Source organism: Nipponia nippon, unplaced genomic scaffold (assembly GCF_047370975.1).
Source record: "Nipponia nippon isolate SJK-2023a ecotype South Korea unplaced genomic scaffold, ASM4737097v1 scaffold_10, whole genome shotgun sequence".
Classification (NCBI taxonomy): Eukaryota; Metazoa; Chordata; class Aves; order Pelecaniformes; family Threskiornithidae; genus Nipponia; species Nipponia nippon.
Genome location: NW_028262291.1, coordinates 32,036,299 through 32,056,660, shown reverse-complemented (window position 1 = coordinate 32,056,660; position 20,362 = coordinate 32,036,299). Strand labels below are relative to the sequence as shown.

The window sequence follows — 20,362 nt, the reverse complement described above, 5'->3', positions numbered from 1 at the left end:
GATTATACATTTTGCATTGCTTTCAGATGAGCTTTTCAGCTTTAGGTAGCTAAATTATAAGCTAGCCTTTGTAATAGCATGTGTTAGAAATTTTCTGTTTATAGTAAAAACAAACAGAATTCAGAACTACCATACATGAGTGATTACTTTATCAAAAAAGCACAATTTTGCATTTGAAGCTCTCTTTAAACTGTGGCACTGAGGATGACTCAAAAAAGCATAGATGCAAAAATAAGTGGCTTTCTGTTTATACAGTAAGGGGGGCATAATCTCCACACTGGCAAGATTAAAATGTAAATATAGGCATATTGCGGAGAAAAGGAGAGAAAATTGGAGGGCTTCAGGAAAAAAGGAAATGTATTTTCTGTGGTCAAAACCTGCTGAATTTGCATACAGTGAAACACTCTGCTTCTTCCTTATTCTTTTCTTTCTTTTAGCGTTGCTGTGACAAGATCCAGAGATGTACCATCCTTTGGACCACCTATTCCAAAAGGTGTCACGTTTCCTAAATCAAATGTGTTCAGGGACTTCTTACTAGCCAAAGTCATTAATGCAGAGAATGCTGCTCATAAATCAGAAAAGTTCCGTGCGATGGCCACCAGGACCCGTCAAGAGTACTTGAAAGACTTGGCAGAGAAGAATGTCACCAACACACCTATTGACCCTTCTGGCAAGTTCCCCTTCATCTCGCTTGCTTCAAAAAAGAAAGAGAAGTCCAAGCCTTATCCAGGAGCAGAGATCTATAGTTCTGGTGCTATTGTATGGAGCGTCCATGCAAAAGACTACAGCAAGGGCATGGAAATAGACTGTCTCCTAGGTATCTCTAATGAGTTTGTAGTCCTCATTGAACAGGACACGAAAAGCGTGGTGTTCAATTGCTCCTGTCGAGATGTGATAGGGTGGACTTCAACAGACACAAATATCAAAATATTCTATGAGAGAGGTGAATGTGTTTCTTTGGAGAGCTTCATCAGCAACATTGATGATATCAAAGAGATCGTCAAAAGGCTGGAGGTTAGAATGTGTTCTCTTGTTTGGTTCCCCTTCTTTGCTTTCTCCTCTCGCCCTGCCGCCAAGTGAGACTTCAGTTTAAGTAATGCTTGGGATCCGTAAAACTGTTCTAATTGTTTATCATGAAATCTGTAAGGACTTTCCTGCTTTTATTTCTCAAAATCCAATATCGCTTTCACTTTTATCAGATATCAGCCAACCTCAGCTGGTTGTGTGTGTGTCAAAAATGTCTCAATATATTTAAAAAAAAAGGCAAGCAGGGCCTTCAGATGTATAAATTGCTCCCACACAATAAATATAAAAGCGTCGTCTTATTTCATTTCCTTGTTTTCCTTCCCTTTCTCTGTTTTATAGGCTTGTTGTATCTCGTTTCAAATGAAGCTGTAATATCTCTGAGACTGACTTATTATGTTGCCAGCAGGGTGCAGCCCCAATCCTAGTTGAAATCTTCAGATATTCTCTGAATGCATGTGATAAACTAAAAATGCAGTGAATCATGGTATCTGGCTATGAAACATCTGTCTGTGCTCATTTTTTATCCAAATAAGTTATGAAAGAATGTGTTATGTTTCACTGTCTTTCCTGTAATTTCACAACAGTAGTTGTATAATAACCAGGAAAGAAGGAAGACCAGGCCCTATTAAATTGCTCTTGATGGTACGCATGCTCATGCTACATAGAAGAGTTGGCATAGACCCCAGTTTACCGTGCTTAGTAGCTGCATGCCACCACATTCTGACTGAAAGTAATCTTGCAGTTTACTGAAACAGCTAGAAATGTAGAATGGTTGTTTGGTTACTAAAGCATAAAAGATAAAGTAGAGATGCTTGCGTAACTCCATGTGTTTTTCTGTTGCGTGCTGCCACTTATCTTCTAAAATTCCTGTAGTTTCAGTAAAAATTTCAAGGCAGAATTTGGGTAACTAGACTCTACTGAAAATACTAGTTTGAGTGACAAGACCCATTTCAGCTGATTACGTACCCAGGACTGTGATATATATTCCTTGATTGTGTCGCACCGTTGTCGTGCGAGTTGGTTGATTGTACAAAGGTGGAGCCCTTAAACCTCTATTAGCACTGAAGGTCTCTCCGTGCATTAAATTGTGTCTTCATTTCACTTCACAGCTTGTGACTAAGGGCTGTGAAACAGTGGAGATGACTCTGCGTAGGAATGGTCTGGGTCAGCTTGGTTTCCACGTCAACTACGAAGGCATTGTGGCAGACGTTGAGCCCTACGGCTACGCGTGGCAGGCAGGACTGCGACAAGGCAGCCGGCTGGTGGAAATCTGCAAAGTGGCTGTAGCCACTCTGAGCCACGAGCAAATGATTGATCTTCTCAGAACGTCAGTAACAGTGAAGGTCGTCATCGTCCCTCCGTATGAGGACTGCACGCCACGCAGGTATTGTATAACAGCTACATTTGGTCTGAAATTGTGTCGTGATTTGTGGGGTCGGGGCAAAGAAACACCGCAGAGTAAGTGTTAAACCTCCAAAACCCATGGTATAATTATAATATAGTGTCCACTATTGCAAGGTGAAAGAGGAGGGTGGGAAAAACGGCCCATATTCAGACTCCGGGCCCCACAAAATATTCGTTGAATACCACAGTTTAATAAAATGTGTGAAGAACCTCATGTATCCTGTAAATTCCATGGAATTTAACATGGAAATCAAACAACTTTTCACAGTTGTGCATTTATGATACATCAAAATTAATTGTACGTTTTCCTCCCTGCTTTCCCATTTGTTCATAGTTTGCAATGTCTGTGGATGTAATTCTTGAAAGCTATGAACAGACTTACGTTCTTCTACTTTCACAAATAAGTAAGCCTGTAAATGATGAGAGTTTATCAAAGATATGGATCTGGCCAGAGAAATTGCAGCAAAGTGTAATTCTTCTTTACTCAGCAGTAGATCTTGCTGCATCCCTCTCACTTCCCATCCGTGTTAAGCCTGAGGCTTGTGTCAACTGTATTACTGCTTTTATAGCTTTAAAATGTTGCTTGATCAGAAATAAGCAATAATACGTGCTTCTTTTTCTGAATTGGACATTAAGTCCCTCTATTTTTCCTGAACTCATACTAAGGCTTTTTATAATTTTTACTGCTCCCATCTGAACTCTCTGCAGTTGTCTGTAGCATTCAGCCACATCACTAAATCTGATTCCCATATTCCTGACATCCTGTATTAATATCTCACAAATGCTATATGATTAAAATGGAATGATCTTTAATAGACTAAATTTGCCTGCAGGCTAGCTCAAGGTTTATGCTAGATTTGCCAAGAAGCAGCAAGTAGAGTTATCAAAGTTCAGTGTGTTCCTTGCAGTTAGAGACTGAGAACATGTTTTGCACTGCTGTTTTCTAATCGGGCAATACCTTTGTAGGGGTAGATGCTAAATCTTTGTATACTTAAGTTTGGAGCTGAACTTCAATGCATATTTATTACATTGATATGAAATTGTGTCTCCGAGCAAAGACCTCGTACTTGCATAAAAGAAGAATCCATGTTTGGTGTTACTGTGAGCCATATTAACTCCTTTTGTAAGTGGTAGCAAAACAGGAGCAGAGAGAAAAGGGGTTTTATTTGTCCTTTAGTTGTCAGTGGAAAATTGAATACATGTCAGGGATTAAAATGAGCAGTGGCATAAGGTCACCCATGAGGCATTTGGAAAGCCTTCGTACAGTATTTAGCAGCCCGAGCAAATGGAAAGTTCAGCTGCAATCATAGCAAAAGGATTAGAGCAGAAAAAAATCTGTGTGGAAAGCACAGATCCTGTTATTCCTGAGCTAAATTAAGTACAGCCAAAAGCAGGCTTAGCTTTAGTGTATCCAAACCCATAGCAGGAAGAGAAATTGCTGCACTTTTTGAAATACTGTACTCAGCATCAGTGAGTTTTGTTGCTGTCTTGTAGTGAGCAAATGTTCATGGTGGGTTATTGCCTAGTTACGAAGTTTCATAAAGCAACTCTTTATCCTGCTTGCTCTATCCAAAAATTATTAAGGTTTAGCAACTGTGTCTTGAGTTTGTAGCTATCCTACATACATTACTAGAGACTTGACTTAAATCTTTGCACAAAGCAATTTCTCTTTTGGCAATCAGTTTTCCAAAATTGGAGTCCTTTTGTTGTGTCCTCTGGAGGTCATTTAGTATTTCTCCTACAGTAACTTCTACAGACCATAGGTAAAATGAAGATCAGTTCTGCTTGGTATAGTACATTCATATGAGAAGCAGTCCCTATCCTAATAAATTGATTGGCATCAACTTGGAGGAAGAGCAGGGGTGCAGTTAGATAAGATGACTTGCCAACAGGCACATGTACAAGGTCAGCAGCAGATACAAAAATATATCCAGATACCCTGATACACAGTCTAATGCGCTACACACAGGCAGGCCTTGTTACGGTTATATCTCTACTAAAAGATGGTCATTAAAACATTGCCACTGAAGTCATTTAGTGGACTGATTGCTGACCTTGAAGTTAAGGACACAGCAGCAGGAGGAAATTGTGTCTTCTTGCTTCTTAAATTGTAACTATGTCTGCAAAAAAAAGGAGAGAAACGAACTAAAACAGTATATAATCACTAGGGAAAGAATAGCAGAGACACAAAGTATGGAGAGGAAAGAAAAAACAAGGGTATCAAGATTTTAGCTAGCTTGTGAGTGGACTTTGAAAACAAATCTCCTGATTATCCCCATGGACCGTGCAGTGGTTCACATCACAGAGTGGCCTGGGAGAGCACAAACATTTCCTTTCAGGTGAAGCTGAACTATGTGTGCTTCAGAAGCACGCCTCGTGCCTTCCAACTGCTAATTTAATTTGCAGGTCAAGGCTAGAGGGTCAAAGGCCAAAGTAAAACCACAAAATGTGTATATTGTGGACAGCAAGACCTCAGCACTGACTGTTTCTACTTTGCCTACTCCTATTAGACTGCACAACTTGGTAATGTCAGCATAGCCTGATAACACGTTATCTGTTTTGTGTTTTAGCTGGGAAGAGATATTGACATTTCTCAGCACTAATGGTATAATCACTTAGATGAAGAGCTAGAAGTAGAAAATTTTGCACCGATTGTTTATTTTTCCTTCCCATTAGATAATGATGTCTGTAGATAAAGAAAGTAATCACAATAAAAAATTCACTTAGATAGAGGTATATACATTTGTCAAGAGAAATACCAAAATTATCCTCACTGAAGCTGAAGGTCACATCTACTTTCCAAATCTCTCATTTTAAATGTGTGCAGAAGTTTGCCCTGCATCTTAACATGGGCTGCATTAGCTTATGTCCTCCAGTTTACTCCAGTTTTTATGCTGTCCTCTTGCTATACATCGAAGCAAAGGGCATCTTTTGGGCTTCGCATCTACAATTTTTCGCAAGTGTTTTGTTTTCATAATGTGCAGATTTATCAGCTGAGGTACTCCAAAGCCAAAGATGTTTGAAAATGAAGTGTAATGCATTATTTCATGAGAATTTTGTCTTTTCATGGATGTCTGTGCATCAGAAAGATTTATCTCAAAAAGAACAAACATTTCAGGTCTTACTTGTCTGGGTGCAGGTAAGTTCTAAAACCCATGACTTTTTTAAATTAGGAAGAGGAGCTACCCTTCTAGCAGATTTTTTAGCTTTTGTAACGCAGTAATCAGATGAAGAGTATCAAAACTTGTTAAATATATGTTTCTAAAAAGCAAATTCTTACATTTACTGTTTCATAGAATTGGTTCAGCTTCTGTCTTCAGATTTCTGTCCTTGCAAAGGGGATATGTTTATTTTATTTTTTATAGCAGCACGTTAAATTTCTTTATTTCCAGGAGTTCTTCAGAAAACTACCGTATGCCAGTGATGGAATACAAAGTGAATGAAGGAATGTCATATGAATTCAAATTTCCCTTCAGAAATAATAACAAATGGCAGCGAAACGCAAGCAAAGGACAGGGACCTCATGTGGCTCAGGTACCGTCCCAAATACAAAGTCCAGTAACATCTAGGATTGGCTCTGGGAAAGGAGAAGGGAAAATGCCACCCCCGGAACGAGCAGCCAACATCCCCCGAAGCATCTCTAGTGATGGGCGCCCATTGGAGAGCCGGAGGTATGTGTCCTCTTTACAAATGGCTTTTTGCTACTGCTCAGAATCTTGTCTGGAAAAAAGCACAATAGATTTATCTAAGTATCTGAAGACTGCTTTTAATCTTGGTTTTAATTAGTCAAAAGGCAACATGAATATGAGCAAAACATTAGCCAAAAGGAAATACCTTTCCTGGCATGATGAACCACAAAATGAAGTGTTACAGGATTGTTAGGCTGTGTTTCCCCATGCTGGATGGTATTCTAAAACTGATGTATTGTTATTTAAGTTTTAAATATACAACCAAAGTTTCAGATCGAAGTGTTCCTGAACTTCTGCATTTTGAAGAAGTAAATAAAAAATCTAGCTTGTTTATAGGCTCGGTGGAATTGCCCAAAGCTCCCAAGGCAGAAATAGCATCTAACAGGGTGTTTAGCAAGAGAATTCTGACCAGCACAAAAAGCAAATTTATCCGATTGTGGAGTTTTCAAACTTTTTAGGCTAGAGAATAGATTGTTTTAAGTTGGCATTTCTCCAGGGTGGTTTGGTGTGTTTTGTTGTTTTTTTGGGTTTGGTTTGGTTTTGTTTTGTTTTGTTAAACAAGAAAGCGATTATTATTAAGATGAAGGTATCAGGCACATCCTGTCACAGTATTTTCATTCTTTGACAGAAAAAGATGTATTTGATAGTATTCAAATGAACTGTCGTCGTTTTGATTATCTATACAAATCTGTCCCTGTGTCTGCATTTACAAAGAGATCTGTTGAGGGAAACAAGCTCATAGCTTGTATTTCTTATTTTGGACAGTTCCTTAAAAAAGAAAAAGCTTTAGACAGATTCCGATCGTGCTTTATGTTGCTGAAAAATATAAAACAGTGGAAATAAGGTGTATATTGTAGAAAGTTTAAAGAACATTCTAATTAATTAACTTAAAGCATTTTTCACATCCTGAAGAACTGGGGATAAAAAGAAAAATCTTCAAAGATGGTACAGCCAAGACCAAGACACTACCAAGGTGAAATTGAAACTTCTGTGTAGGACACTTTGTTAAGAAATTATAATAGTTGGTAAGGACTTCATTTTCGTTCTTACTTTTTCATTAGAGACTATCGTACTTCTGCACTCAAACTCAGAGTGCCCCCCCCCAGTTGTAGCTTTATGTAAGTTCAATAGATGTGTACTTAAAGCTCCCATCAGCGTGAGCTGCAAAAGAAAATTTGTGAAAACACTAATAATTTCACAGACAACCTGATAAGATTTTCTGTGAAAAAGGTTGCAGAAGCCAGTGAGACACTGGACTTAGCTCTCTAATGGTATATTTGGACCAACATAAAAATGGCATGGCTTCAGGCCATATCGTCCTGTTACAGCTAAAGACAGGCAGATGCTGAATTTGAAGGAATAGGAGTTGTGGCGTTGGGGTTTTTTGCTCTCTCCAGTGCTGTAGAATCTCACTCTGTAATTACAGAAGGCACAGTAATACCTGGGCAAAGTTTAAGGCAGTGGCAGAAGATCAGATTCAGTTGAGTTGCTGGGGTTTTTTCAGATGCTTTCATCTCTTCATGGTATTAACCAAAGAGTTTTGTCTAGAGTCTCAAGTTGGCTGTTCCACAGCTCGTGTCGAGGAGAAGGGAGCCTTTGGCTGCACTGAGAGACAGGGTATTATTAACTGTGTTTTTCTTCTACATAAAATCCGGTGTGGGCAACGTCGCACTCCTAAAGCATCCAAGATTTATCCCATCACTGGGTGGTTCTAGAGGGGGTTATGGCCTGACAAACGTTTGCAAAGTGAAAATTACATTTCCATGTACTCAGTATTTGTTTTCAAAAAGTGAAGCTTTGACTTTCCATTTCCTTCATTCTCAAGGCATGTAGCTGGGGTTTTTCTCCTTTAGACATTCTTTTAAGTATTTTTTTATTATTATTCATAAAGGGTTCTATTGAATCTTTTCATCCTTAAAAGTGTATTATCAAAGTAGCTTTTAAGTTTGTCTGGGAATTTTTTTGGATGCCTGAAAAAATGTCTTCTCTCTTATCTTTCTGGTCTGCTAAACATGTTAGTCTTGGCTGGATCAAGTTTAAATATAACAGCAGCTGCATAAGGTTAACGTGTTTCCAGTTAAAGTGAAGAAAAATACATTTTTGTCATTTTAAAGGAATACTGGAGAAAAAAAAAAAAAGCAATAAGCTCACTCCAAGACTCATTTGTCTTTTCTCTGCATGATAAACGAAAGCTTTGCTTTTGGGGAAGCTCAGATACTTCTATTCTTACAGCGTAAAATCTCTAAAATCAACAAAGGTGAGATTTTTCATAGCCCTTTTAACTAGTCTCATTTAATTTTTGACCGCTAACTTTCATACTTCCCATATCGTAAAGATCACCTGTCAGGAGGTGCTGGAATCTGCGCGTGTTTCTGGTGCGGGTAGCAGCGATGGTGCTCCGCTGCGCTTTGCTCCCTACGATTTGTTCTGTGCTCAGCTCTCGGTTGGAGAAATGGAGGACCAAGGGTAACCTGGTAATACGGGTACCGGGATCTGTACTGGTGGTCCCTGTGAACCAAAAAGGGCCCTCTAATTAACATGACGATAAACATGACCCCACCGTATACAAGATGGATACTTCAGTCTCTCTCTCTCTCTGCAGTATTTTGCAATTTTAGGGGGTTTTAGAAAAAAGCACCTGTCATTATGGCACATTAGCAAAGCAGTACAGATTTCCTTACTACCATTAGAGCTTCACTTTCGGAATGAAGGTACTGCCTAAGTGTCAGTGGGGCTGGAAACTTACCTATGAAGATCAGCATCAATAAGTAATGTCAGGACTAAGTTATAGCTGTAACTTCAATTTTAATCTTTGGTTGTGGTCTAGATATCACTAGCTATCACTTGTGTTTCTGCGGTGCTGAGCCACAGTTCAGACTTGCTGATGTTTGAGTGATCTTAATACTTAGTTGTTTTGAGACTGGAGCTGGCATTTATGCCTTCGTACTCCTGCCTTTTGACTGCACGTTCTTCGTTTATTGAGCCAGGTGCAGTGACAGTGATGGCAGACCTCATCTGCCACTAACAAACAGTGGTCTGTAGTTTGTGACCTATGTTTTAAGGGACGTGGCAGCTGAGAAACCCATAGTAAATTGATCCATGTGACTCTCTGAGCTCTGAATCTGAGATGATTTTTGGAGCTAGCGCTAGTAGCAGTGGCCCAGGACCACAAAAGGTCGGTACCATCATTAGCCGTAGCCCCAGCAGGTGGGATTTCAAAGAATGAAATAGAGGCATTATAATATTTCTGATGTATCAGACCTGACATGTTACTCATTTTAATGGTAACATATCAGCAATAAATCCATGACTTATATTAAGTATTCGGGGAAAAAACCTGAAGATTTGAGGGATTTAATTTAAACAAAAACAGCTTAACAGACAAGTGTTTCCCTCTTTGGGTACGAAGTGCTCTCGGAGTACAGGGAGTAAGGTGTAACTCTTTGAATTACCTACTAGCGATATTTGACTGATGATCACTTCAGATAGCTAGACTCTCAATATGCATACTGAGTGAAATAAATTTATTTTTTTACCCTTGTTGATATTTTCCCTTTAGTCCATTTAACTATGTTAAAAATAAATAATAGCTGCATTACCGGTCCTGAGAACAGGAAGATTTCACTTCATATACATAAAAACATCTCGCCTCCCTACGGAGACTGCTGTTGTAGGTGGGAGAGTAGCTTGCTTGACAGTCCCTGATTCTCAGAAGGCAGACAAGTGCCCAGTCCTGTGCCTGACCAGCGGAGTACTTAAATTTGCCTTTATTGGATTGTCTTTGTGTATCCCACTCACTTGCTTATACTTAAGTTCTCCCTGTTCCTCATAGTATCCTGGGTCCTTGAATGTATTCATGATTGATGTGCATATTTGTAGGCAGGAAAAATAACCTAAAACTTTATAAATCTTAAAATAAATCTCTAATGTTACTGCAACTTTTAGACTGAAAAATCTAATAATATAAATGCAATAAATTCCAAGTCATGGCTTCTTTCGCAACATTAATTAGTCCACACAGGACACTATATAGCCTATAACCCAGAATAAATATCAGAGTGATACGTTAAGGAAAACAACAATAAACCACATATATGTGAAGTATGCCAGAGCTAATGTTATTGGAGAAGATGTAATTTTAGAACTTGATATTTTTTTCCCCTCCCAATTTTCAGTTTTTTATTTTGTACACTTAGTTTCCAGACTTTATTAAGAAAAAAATGTGCAGGGAAAGGAGGTAAGATAGTGTTAGATGATAATCTCTTCTCAATTAACTTATCATAAACTGGAACTAGTCTTAACTAAAACTTGATTCAACAAACATTTGAAAAGTGTGAAAACCCGTGAGCAAAGCTGGCTGCTGCTGGGCTTGTGCCCTTCAGTGGGCAGTTCAGTACTGTACTGGATGAAAACTCAAGGCTCTAACTAGAAAATTTCTGAGCACAGTCAGTATTTTAAACCAAATGGAAAACTGAACTACGGCATGACTACAGTCAAGCACTGGCTGTAAAATTCCACAGTATGGAAATATTAGAACAATACTCATTAAGACTGTGTTTAAGTCTTATTGCGGACTTTGGAGCACAGCCTTGCCCTAAAATTTCATACTGCTTTGAACGATGCCTGTGTGTAGTCAGTAACTGTGCCAGTAGTAGTTTATAGGTTAGTTCCTGCAGATAAGAGTCTAGTTGAAACTGTTCCCATATTATATAAAAATCCTAGTCTGCTGCTGCTTAGTTGGGATGGGTGATGTTTTTCCTAATATAAACAAGCAGGTGTCTGTGTTCATCTTGCCACCTGTCAAGTGAGCGCTGTAGCACAGGCATTGCCGGCCTCACAGGGTTTGGGGATTTGTTGTTTTAAAGTTTTCATAACATTCTTCAAGTTAAAACATGTACTACCATGAGATTATATATTATGTGTTTCTGACTGGCCTCAGGATGTGGAGCTGGATGTGGCAGTGGAAAACGAAAGGTTTGTTGGTACACCTGGCGGTATGGCAAACTCTCGTGTTCCAAAAACATCGGAGAAGAGCCGTGCTGTGCCATGTCAAGAGTTGGTCTCTCTTGTTTGACAGTGGCCATCAGCAGGGACCAGGGAAGAGCATAAGAAATCCTTACAAGTGTAAAGGAAGACTCTGTACTGGCTCCGACAGTCTCCTGGCTGGCTGCTGTTTAAGATCGCCTGGAGCCGGCTGCACCTGTACTGCTGTGTTTAGCAGCTATGGATGGTATCTCTTCATCCAGGTGCCTGCTAATTGGTCTCTTGATAGTTCCAGGTCTCCTACTCGCTCTTTTGTCATGAGGGATAATGAATAATCATTTTGTTTGCTTGATCCAATATAATTCATGTTTGGACGGATTGAAGCAGATACGATAAAATTCTCTATAATCAGTGGAGCCCTATAGCATAGTCAGTCTTTCTTCATACGGAAGCCCTTCTGTCCCTGTGGTTGTCCCACTGCCTGCCTCTGTATTTTTTCTTGTTATAATGATTGTTTTCTGAAATGCGATGATCAAATTGAGGAAAAATATTCGAGAAGGTATACAGTGTGGTGTGAGAAGGTACAATATGACAGTGTAATTGTATTTTCTGTTTCATTTGCTATCCCCTTCCCCAAAATTGCTGATGTTCTTTTTTTCCCTTTTGAATGGTTTGGTTTCCTTTTTAACATAAGAACATTGAGTCAGTGTTTTCAGAGAACTGCCACATCTTGCAGTATTATTAGGATTGCAAAAATCAAACACGTGGAAGGTAAGCATGCTAGAATTAAGATTTGCTGTGCAGTTTTATTCAGAACTCTTGTGTAACTGTGTTTTCTGATACTTCCTTGGATTAAATTACGAGAATTTCTTTTAACAGAGGACATCTGCCTCATTCAGTTCACACAGTGGATGCAGCTCATTAAAGAAGAGCTATTTAATATTTTATTTTCCTCCTCATTACTCCATCGCTTATTTGCTGGATGGCATTCAAATCCTGCTGTAAAGATGCAATTATTAATTCCCCTCTAAGTTTTACAGTGGCGCCCATTACTATAGTTTCTGAATGCTTCATGGGTATTAATTAAACTTAATTTTCGAAACTCTTGTGTGAGAGGAGATGTCTTTGGCCCTCTTCAGATTAAGAACAAAGGTAGAGAGAGAAATTATGTTCTAATCATTTGCTGTGTCTTATTTTGGGCATCTCATATTTGGAAGTGTGCCCAGCATTGTTAATATTTTATATATTCAAATTACAGCTTCACTTGACTTCAGCTGCTTTGGTAAATTTTCAGCTCAGAAGTAAATCAGGCCATGGCATCAAATAAGGCCTTTGAGAAACTTGCAATTAGTGACAATGAATGAAAAATTTTCTTTAACAAATATGCCAGTGGTCATATTGGAGTGCTGCAGCAAGCGCAAGATAAGAATTCAGTTTGCTAAGTCAGCACTGAAATGCCTTGACTATAAGGCCGTCCTTTCTCTTCTGCCAGGCCGTGCCTCCTTCGCTTCCGAGCTGTGCAGCTCTTGCAGAAGTTGTAGCACATAATAAAACTGCATGGGGCAGAGGTCCCGAGGGAAGGAGGCACCTGTGTGTGATCATATAGCTAAAGACTGCCTTAGGCCATAGGCACAAAGCGTGCTAGACTGACGTTTTTCTTATGATGTGTGTATTACATACCTATGCGTACTGAAGATGTGGAGAAAATTACAGCTAATGACGTGGAAATTAATTTAAGAGCAAGATGGATGCTTTCGATGTCTGTGTTGTCATACTAAACAAAATAAACGTACACCCGTCCCACTCACTGCCTTCACAAAAGATGATTTTCTTCCCATACTTGGCAAGACTCAACCAGTCCTTTCAGGATGAACTCGATCTGTTAGAACTAAATCATGCATGGTATAATCCCAGTTCAATTGACAGCAATGTAATTGTATCTGTTTAATGCAATGGACGCTTGGCCTATTTTTAAAATCAATTATGGGACTCATGCACTTAACCATTTTGGAATTTCTTCTTAAAGCTGTCTTTTGAAATAGATAATAGCTTGTTTTAGTTAGTTTTTTAATTATAAATAAAAGACAAGCACAGAATACCTTAACTATAGGGGCATACTGCTAACACAATACTCCTTTTGTCTTGGGAAGTGCCTTTCATCAGTAGATTTCAAAGCAGCTCAAAAAGTCAATTCAAACTAATTTACTCTGAAGTTCTCTTCTCTTATTTATGTTTCACATAAAATGTCTTTCACTATTCATGTTTTTAGTGCTATTGTGAACTGTACCAACAAAATGTATTGCTGCTTTAAATAGGATGACCTACATGACTATTTGTTGCTGTTGTTCAGACCACGTTTATAAATACAATTTTGTTTGCCCTTGAGGTCTTTCGTCTTTGTAAATGAGTTATAACTCCATGACATCGTTCTGAAATTTTGACGTTCCTCCTGAACAGTGCTGTCACTTTTTGGTAAGGCATAGGAAGTAAAGAAAAGGCATTGCTGGATCTGAAATGAAAATGTAAGCGTTTTCCAACAGGAGATAATTTTACAGAAATTATTCAAGAAGTAATTGGTTTCCTTGCCATAAATCCTAATTTAGTATTGGGAAAAAAGGTCATACTTTAAAACTGTGTATTGCTCTGCAAGCATAACTGCATTTAAATTTGTGTGCCTATGTAGGTGGGTGAATGCTATTGAAAGCACATACTTTTGTTTGTGGAACTATTTCTTTTTCTCTTTATAAAATTGCCACTGGAAAAATGAACTGCTTGGTTCACGGCTCCCCAAGTTTCCAACTCTTGCACTGTGTTCTTTGCAATCAAATATTTCAGAATTGTTGCTTGATAAATGTGAGATAATGTTAAATTCAATTTGGTAGACTAGAAAGGAATTACTGGACTTGGTGTGGTACTTGTGATGGTCAGGTGTTGGATCATTCCTTTCTTGTCTGGGAAAAAGAGTTACTATTAGTCATATGCACTTCATGAAATTCCAGATGATCCAGATGTTTGGTCCAGCCATACTGCTCCTTCCATTTTAAGATTTTGTTAGTTTACTGCTTTTTTGCAAAGTACTGAGGGGAACAAATACACATTTGATATATATACATACACATGCACACTGGATATATACACATACATAAGTAACATTAATCAGTGCAATGCTTTTTTCATTTTCAGAAGAGTTTTTGAACTTTAAAAGTTCTTACAGTATTGTGGTGAGAGCTGATTAAAATCTGCCAGTCCTTTACAGGTATAGGTTAAGTGGCTAGGCTAAGACCTTGTCAGTCCCCAGGCCCAAGTTGTGTACTGAGGCAACTAGCTGTGTGTTTCACTGAAGTCAATATGCATTTTTTAAATGTTAAAAGTTTAAGTTGCTATTTTACTTGCATAAGTTACAGTATTTTTCCTAGTTAAAATGCGTAAAGGTTTGCATTCACAGCAGGATTTTGATGTTCATGGATGGCGTAATTCAAACTCCACTTAAATCACTGCAGAAGTTCTGAATGGCTTCAGTCACCACGCAGTAGAACAAAAAACTAGCTAGCAGCAGTGAATTCGGTTGGGGTTTGGGAAACAAAATGCACAAAGCAGAAAATGATCTAAAAAAAGCCTTCAACGACAGAACAGGATATACGAGTTGAGCAGTATAAGCCTGCTGCTTCCAGCCATTCTGCCCAGGTGTGTGTGTTGCAATTCTAGCCCATTTATTTGCTGTATGGTTCTTCCGACAGGAGAAGGCTTCACATGACTCAGGTCTGTATTTTCAAACAGAGTTCTGATATGTTGAGAGAGTTTTATATTAGAATGTTAAGGTTTTAGGGGGGATTTTAAGGTATTTATAAATACCTACATTTTTTTAGTCCTCATGATTTATGTTGGACAAGTTTGGTGGCATAGAGATAAGCTTGATACCCTTGGAAGAGTTTGCATAGAGTGCTCGCTACAGTTAGTTTAAATTCCAGGCAAGACTTTGTTTTGAGAATTAGAAATATTTTGTTCTGTTTGGTATTTGGGTGAGGAATGTCATGCTTCATTATTCCTTACAAGCAATCTGTAAAAACAAATCACGACTTTAGAAACTGGGTTGTAGTGTGTGCTGGGATTTTTCTCCCGCATTTGCCTCTCTTCATTTACTCCCCTGCATCCGGCTCTTTACAGCTGATTTTCCATGGTTTCCAATAGATTAATAAGAGGAAAACGTCTGATCCTTCAACTGACTTCACCTCTACTGTCTCCGTGATGCCATGTTCTTTACTGATGTGACAATTTGCATGATGTCATCTGTCATGCTTTGCACTATGATATTGCTGTTCGATATTGCTGATTTGACTGGTTTGTTTGCTCCGAACAGGTTGTCTCCCGGTTCTGATGTCTACGTCACGGTTTCATCCATTGCCTTAGCAAGATCGCAACAGTGCCGTAATTCTCCAAGCAACTTATCATCGTCAAGTGAGACTGGCTCTGGTGGGGGCACATACAGACAAAAATCTATGCCAGAAGGGTAGGCACCAGACTTTTTTCATATTCTTTTTAGGCAGGTTTTTTGTTCTCTGTTCCATTTGTTGTAATGTATATTAAACTAAAGGAGTGCTTACACAGCCTCCTGTCAGCTGTTGTTCACGTGCATTAAAACATTTGTTTTCAAATACCACTGTCATGCTTCTTGAAAAAGTCAGTTTTAAAAATCCCTTGCTTCCACCTTTTCCCTTTGCGACCTAACCTCTTTCTCTGATCCTAGTCTACAACTGCTCAGGTTACTATACAAAGGGAACCTTATGTATTTAAAAATCTTCATTAAAGGTACTGGTTTCATGTTGCAAATCACTTCATTTCACAGGTTTAGATTCTAAAATAAAAGAAGTAATAGGCTTGGGACTCTGCAGTCTGTGCTGATAGTTGAAGCAAAGTAGTGTTGAGTGCAACTGAGACTTCAGATGTGCAGGCATGAAAGCGCTAAGTAATCCACAGCAAGCATCTTTTTCACATATTCACAGTCATCCTGTTTTAAGGTGCTCTCTTCCAACTTTCCAGAAATCTTCAAACTCTCTGAAGGGATCCAATGTCAACATAAGGGGCAACTTGCAGAGGAAGAAATTAAATCTGTATCGTTTTCAGAGAGCACTGAAAGGAGCAATAAATCAAGCATCTCCAAGTAGGGAAAAAAATAATTGGCAGCAGGAGAGCTGTCTACCACATTCCAAATTACTTCCTATACAGAAGATAAAGGGGCAAAACTGCTGACAGTTCACACTGCAAAGCTTTCCTCTGAAGTCCTCTTGAGTACGTTGCAGGTCATTGTGTATAATTCACTCTGGTTTGGGTCTTTTATAAAGTAGAGGTATCTTTTGCTATATTTCAAAAAATATATTATTAGTAAGATTAAACACCATTGTCAGGAACTGCCTAGCACAAGGCACTGTCTTTTGCCTGTTCAGGTGCCGGGAAGGGGACCCTGCTCTGTCAGTCCAGAGAAGGCTGTTCTGGGTATGTGTTTGGACAAATGCTGCTTCTCGCGCCAGAGCACTGAAGATTTGTCCTCCCTGTCCTTCTCCTTGCAGCTCAGTTTGAGGTTTTCTGAAGAGGCCATCTCTTCTCTGCTGCACACCTTCCTGAGGGCTTTGATTCATGAGACTGTCAGGCCTGTTCAGGGCATTATTTAAGTTTGTGCTTAAGTCCTACTGACATTAGGAAATTTGCTCTAAACCTATGACACTTTGCTGTAAGGAAACTATATAGAATCGTGTCCGGAGCTCTGCAGCTGGAAAAAGCACTTAACCTCTTTATACACCACATACTTCCTGGCTCATTCATGCCGGCAGCACTTATGTGTTGCCTTGGATTCTGAAGAGCAGCTTGTGCTCCCAGTATCTTATCTGCTCTTTTCCAACTGCGTCATTTGGTCTACAAAAAAGGTATTGCTGCCATATGTCCTTAGACCATCACAACCATAACGGCTTGAGTAGGAAGGGATTTTTAAGACACGCTAGGGTTTTTGTTTTGAATTGGCCTCAGAGCACACCAGCACCCATCCCAACCCTATTCCATCTTTCAAGTTAATTATACACATATGTTCACTACAGCATTCTTTGAGAATTTTGCAAGTTCAGCAAAGGGATGTGTCCTAGAAACCTTGCCTATACAGTCTTTTTGGTTTTGAAGCTTTAATTCAGTGCAGGGAAACTCTGTTTAAATGCAGTAGTGAAAGAAGTAATTAATACAAGAACTTTGCATGTTCCTTACTGGATTTTTTTTAAATCACTTACTAAACTCCAATTATTTGACTATTATGTTCTGTTCTTATAGGAAAAGCACTTTGCCTCCCATACTGTCCTTGTACACGTGAATCATATTTACTTAGGACTTGCCGAATATTTTCTACCAGGCTAAATGGAAAGCATGAAAAATGTAATTATGGAGGAAATTTTCCCTTGCCTCAATAAGCCAAGTAATGTCTGTCACAGTACTAAAAATCATTGCAGTTCCATGTGCATCTTCTGTTGAGATGCATCTGAAAGACCAGATTCAGGGCAGCTCTGTAGTGATGTTCAATGCACCAAGTAGAGTTGATCGGTGATTAACCTGTATATGTTGTTAAAATAGGGGGGAGATGTTGTAGCATTCAATTGCTAAGATGTTGGAGAGAAGGATGGGCTGAAGTAGGTACCTAGCCGAGGGAGCACCATGTCCTGAAGGTAATCTTCCTGAGATGAGGCTCCAGTTTGCTCTAGGTATGCCAGTCCCTGAGATTTCCCAGTGCAGGAAATCTCAACTGCATAATTTGTGTATACGTTTCTTTCTTGTTGCATGATATGACAGATTTGGAAAGTTTGTGAAACTTAAATGACTGGAAGCATGGGTGTGAGTCCAGCCTCTGTCAGACATCGGTAAGAGCAGTAACTGCTGCCTCTTCTAGATGATTGGTCCGTATCCTAAGCTGGGTATAGGCAAAAACTTCACTGCCTTCAAGAATGTCCCGATTGGTCTTGCTGTATATATGTGTGTTTCGTATACTTATTTTGTGTTTACCTGAAGGTATGTATATGTAATAAATGATTATAGAATGTAAAAATGAAATTTGAAAATACCAAAATAATGAGTTTCTTCTTATGACATAGATATAAAATGTATATTTAAACAATTTCCCTGTTCTTTTAATACAGATTGATTTCTCCTTCGAGTTCTTTGGGTTCGTTCCTACATACCCTAGTGAGCTATATATTTAAGCAGCATAAAATATAGCACCACCTGCATTTATTATTCCTGCTTTTAAATAGCCCGCTTCATGTAAAAAAGGAAATCTAAAGACATTTCTTGCTGCTCAATTAGCAGAGCAGTGATTTTAATGAGATAAAATTAGCAACATGGTGTTTTTGTATATTTCTAATCTTGAAGAAAAGATCCCACATCATAAAATATGCCAAATGCAAAATTGACTGCTTTCATACATACGAACATTATGGGATTTAGGTAAGGTGATGACGCATAGGAAGTATAATATTGATACAACACAACTTCATCACACCAAGGTTTCTTGGGGTTTGGGCTTTTTCTTCTAGATAGCAACTTCTAATTATTTTGTAATGAAAAGATATTCTTCCCAAAATACTTTACAAGTCTTAAAAGTTTCAAAATAACCTCAGATCAGTGTGTAAAGAATCAATCAGCTTTTGAAATGTTGTGTGTAGACTTGTTATGCATCTATTGAATTGGTATTGAATTCATCATGTTTAATTTAGGTGTTTGATGAAGTGACATTCTAGCTAGTCTGTGTGGATAGAAAAGGAAAAGCATTACGCACATAATGCAATTTCAATTTAAATTGTTTGCATTCAGAAGGCAGATATATCCAGGTGTTCTTCACTTCATGAAACCATGTGTTTGCTGTACCGGGGAGTGGTGAACACAAGGGAAGTAGGGTCGTGTTTGGGTAAAATTCAGAAGGCCCAAGTTTCAAACTGTGACGTTTTGGAGCTGTGCTGCATGTACACACGTGTTCCAGCTGCTTGTCTAAGGACAGGAGTGGGATTTAGTTGTTCTGAGTCATGTGATGTTTCTTTGGTGGGTGCATCTGAGTTAATAAGTGCATGAACTTTGAAATGGGGTAACCACATTGAGCTTGTTCTTATGGTGGCAGATGTCTGTTTTACATTGGAGATTGTGTGGGGCAGTCTGTTGCTAGCAGAGTGAGCAGAAAGCACAGTTTGGGGTATTTTGTTTTCTGTTATTATGTTAGACGCTTCGAGAAACTCCTTGATATACAGAGAATATATCATCTTGTAATTCTTTTGGCTGTTACTCTGTGCACGTAGAGTTTTGGTAAATTTTTTTTCCTTCCAGGGTATGACTGATTAAAAAAAAAAAAAAAAGGACCAAAAACCCCAATCAAAACTCAGAAATGCATTATTCTTGACGAACTCTTAATGATTGATCTGCTAATTCTGAACCCAAATATAGTTCTTACAGACTTATGAATGATTTGTAAGTAATACAGAATTATAGATTTAATTCTCACAGACTTCTAGGCCTATAATGCATGTCGACTTCAGTGTGGCACAGAGGCACTGTGTGTCTCCTTTGCCCTTAGATTGTTCTCCTTGAGTTTACTTTATCTCTGTTGAACTTTCCAAAATCCATCTGACTAATCTAGCAGGATGTACAAAAAGTCCATTGAACTCTGTATACTTTCTTCTACAGTAATAGGTATACTGCTTTCCTGTGCCTGTATTTAGTTTACACTAGTAAACTCAAACTATATTATGATCCAATAACTTCATAAGTTACAGAATTTATACCTCCCAGGTTTTGGGAGTCCGTAACCAATACAGTCACCTTTGTAAACTCTTTAATTAAAATGTTTGGCAGTGTAATATTGCCCCAAATGAATCTATGTTGTTTGCATGTGTGTCTGCGTCACCTAGGTGTGACCTTAATAGTCTTTTGCTTGGAACCCAGGAAAGTGGGCTGAGATCTGTGGGATTGTTCCTATAAACTTTCTGATGCTCACTTTGACTAGATTGGGGTAGTGCTTTCCCAGTTAAAAGGATCCATCCTTGAAATCTTTTCCCAATAAATGCATCTCATTTCCCTATGTGGCTTCATTCCAAACTTTCTAAGTTTTACTCGCTGTGGTCAATTTTCTGTAACCATGTAATGGTCTGGTCACCTTTCTCTGTAAACATCTATGTAAATGAAAACTATTATTTTTATTTATGGATGTTTTGGGTCTGTTTTTTTAATTGTATGCACTGTAACTA

General features: G+C 38.6%; 1 protein-coding gene across 11 annotated transcripts in view; it reads left to right on the top strand.

The window, feature by feature from the left end:
* The window catches only part of SIPA1L1 (signal induced proliferation associated 1 like 1), a 232,186-nt gene that overhangs the window by 185,621 nt on the left and 26,203 nt on the right, over positions 1-20,362 (top strand). For all 11 annotated transcript variants that reach the window (XM_087746430.1, XM_087746434.1, XM_087746424.1 and 8 more), the window contains 4 exons: positions 438-1,014; positions 2,136-2,410; positions 5,823-6,101; positions 15,460-15,609. In XM_087746430.1, the coding sequence (XP_087602556.1) occupies positions 438-1,014; positions 2,136-2,410; positions 5,823-6,101; positions 15,460-15,609 (1,281 nt within the window). The remainder of the gene's footprint in view (positions 1-437; positions 1,015-2,135; positions 2,411-5,822; positions 6,102-15,459; positions 15,610-20,362) is intronic.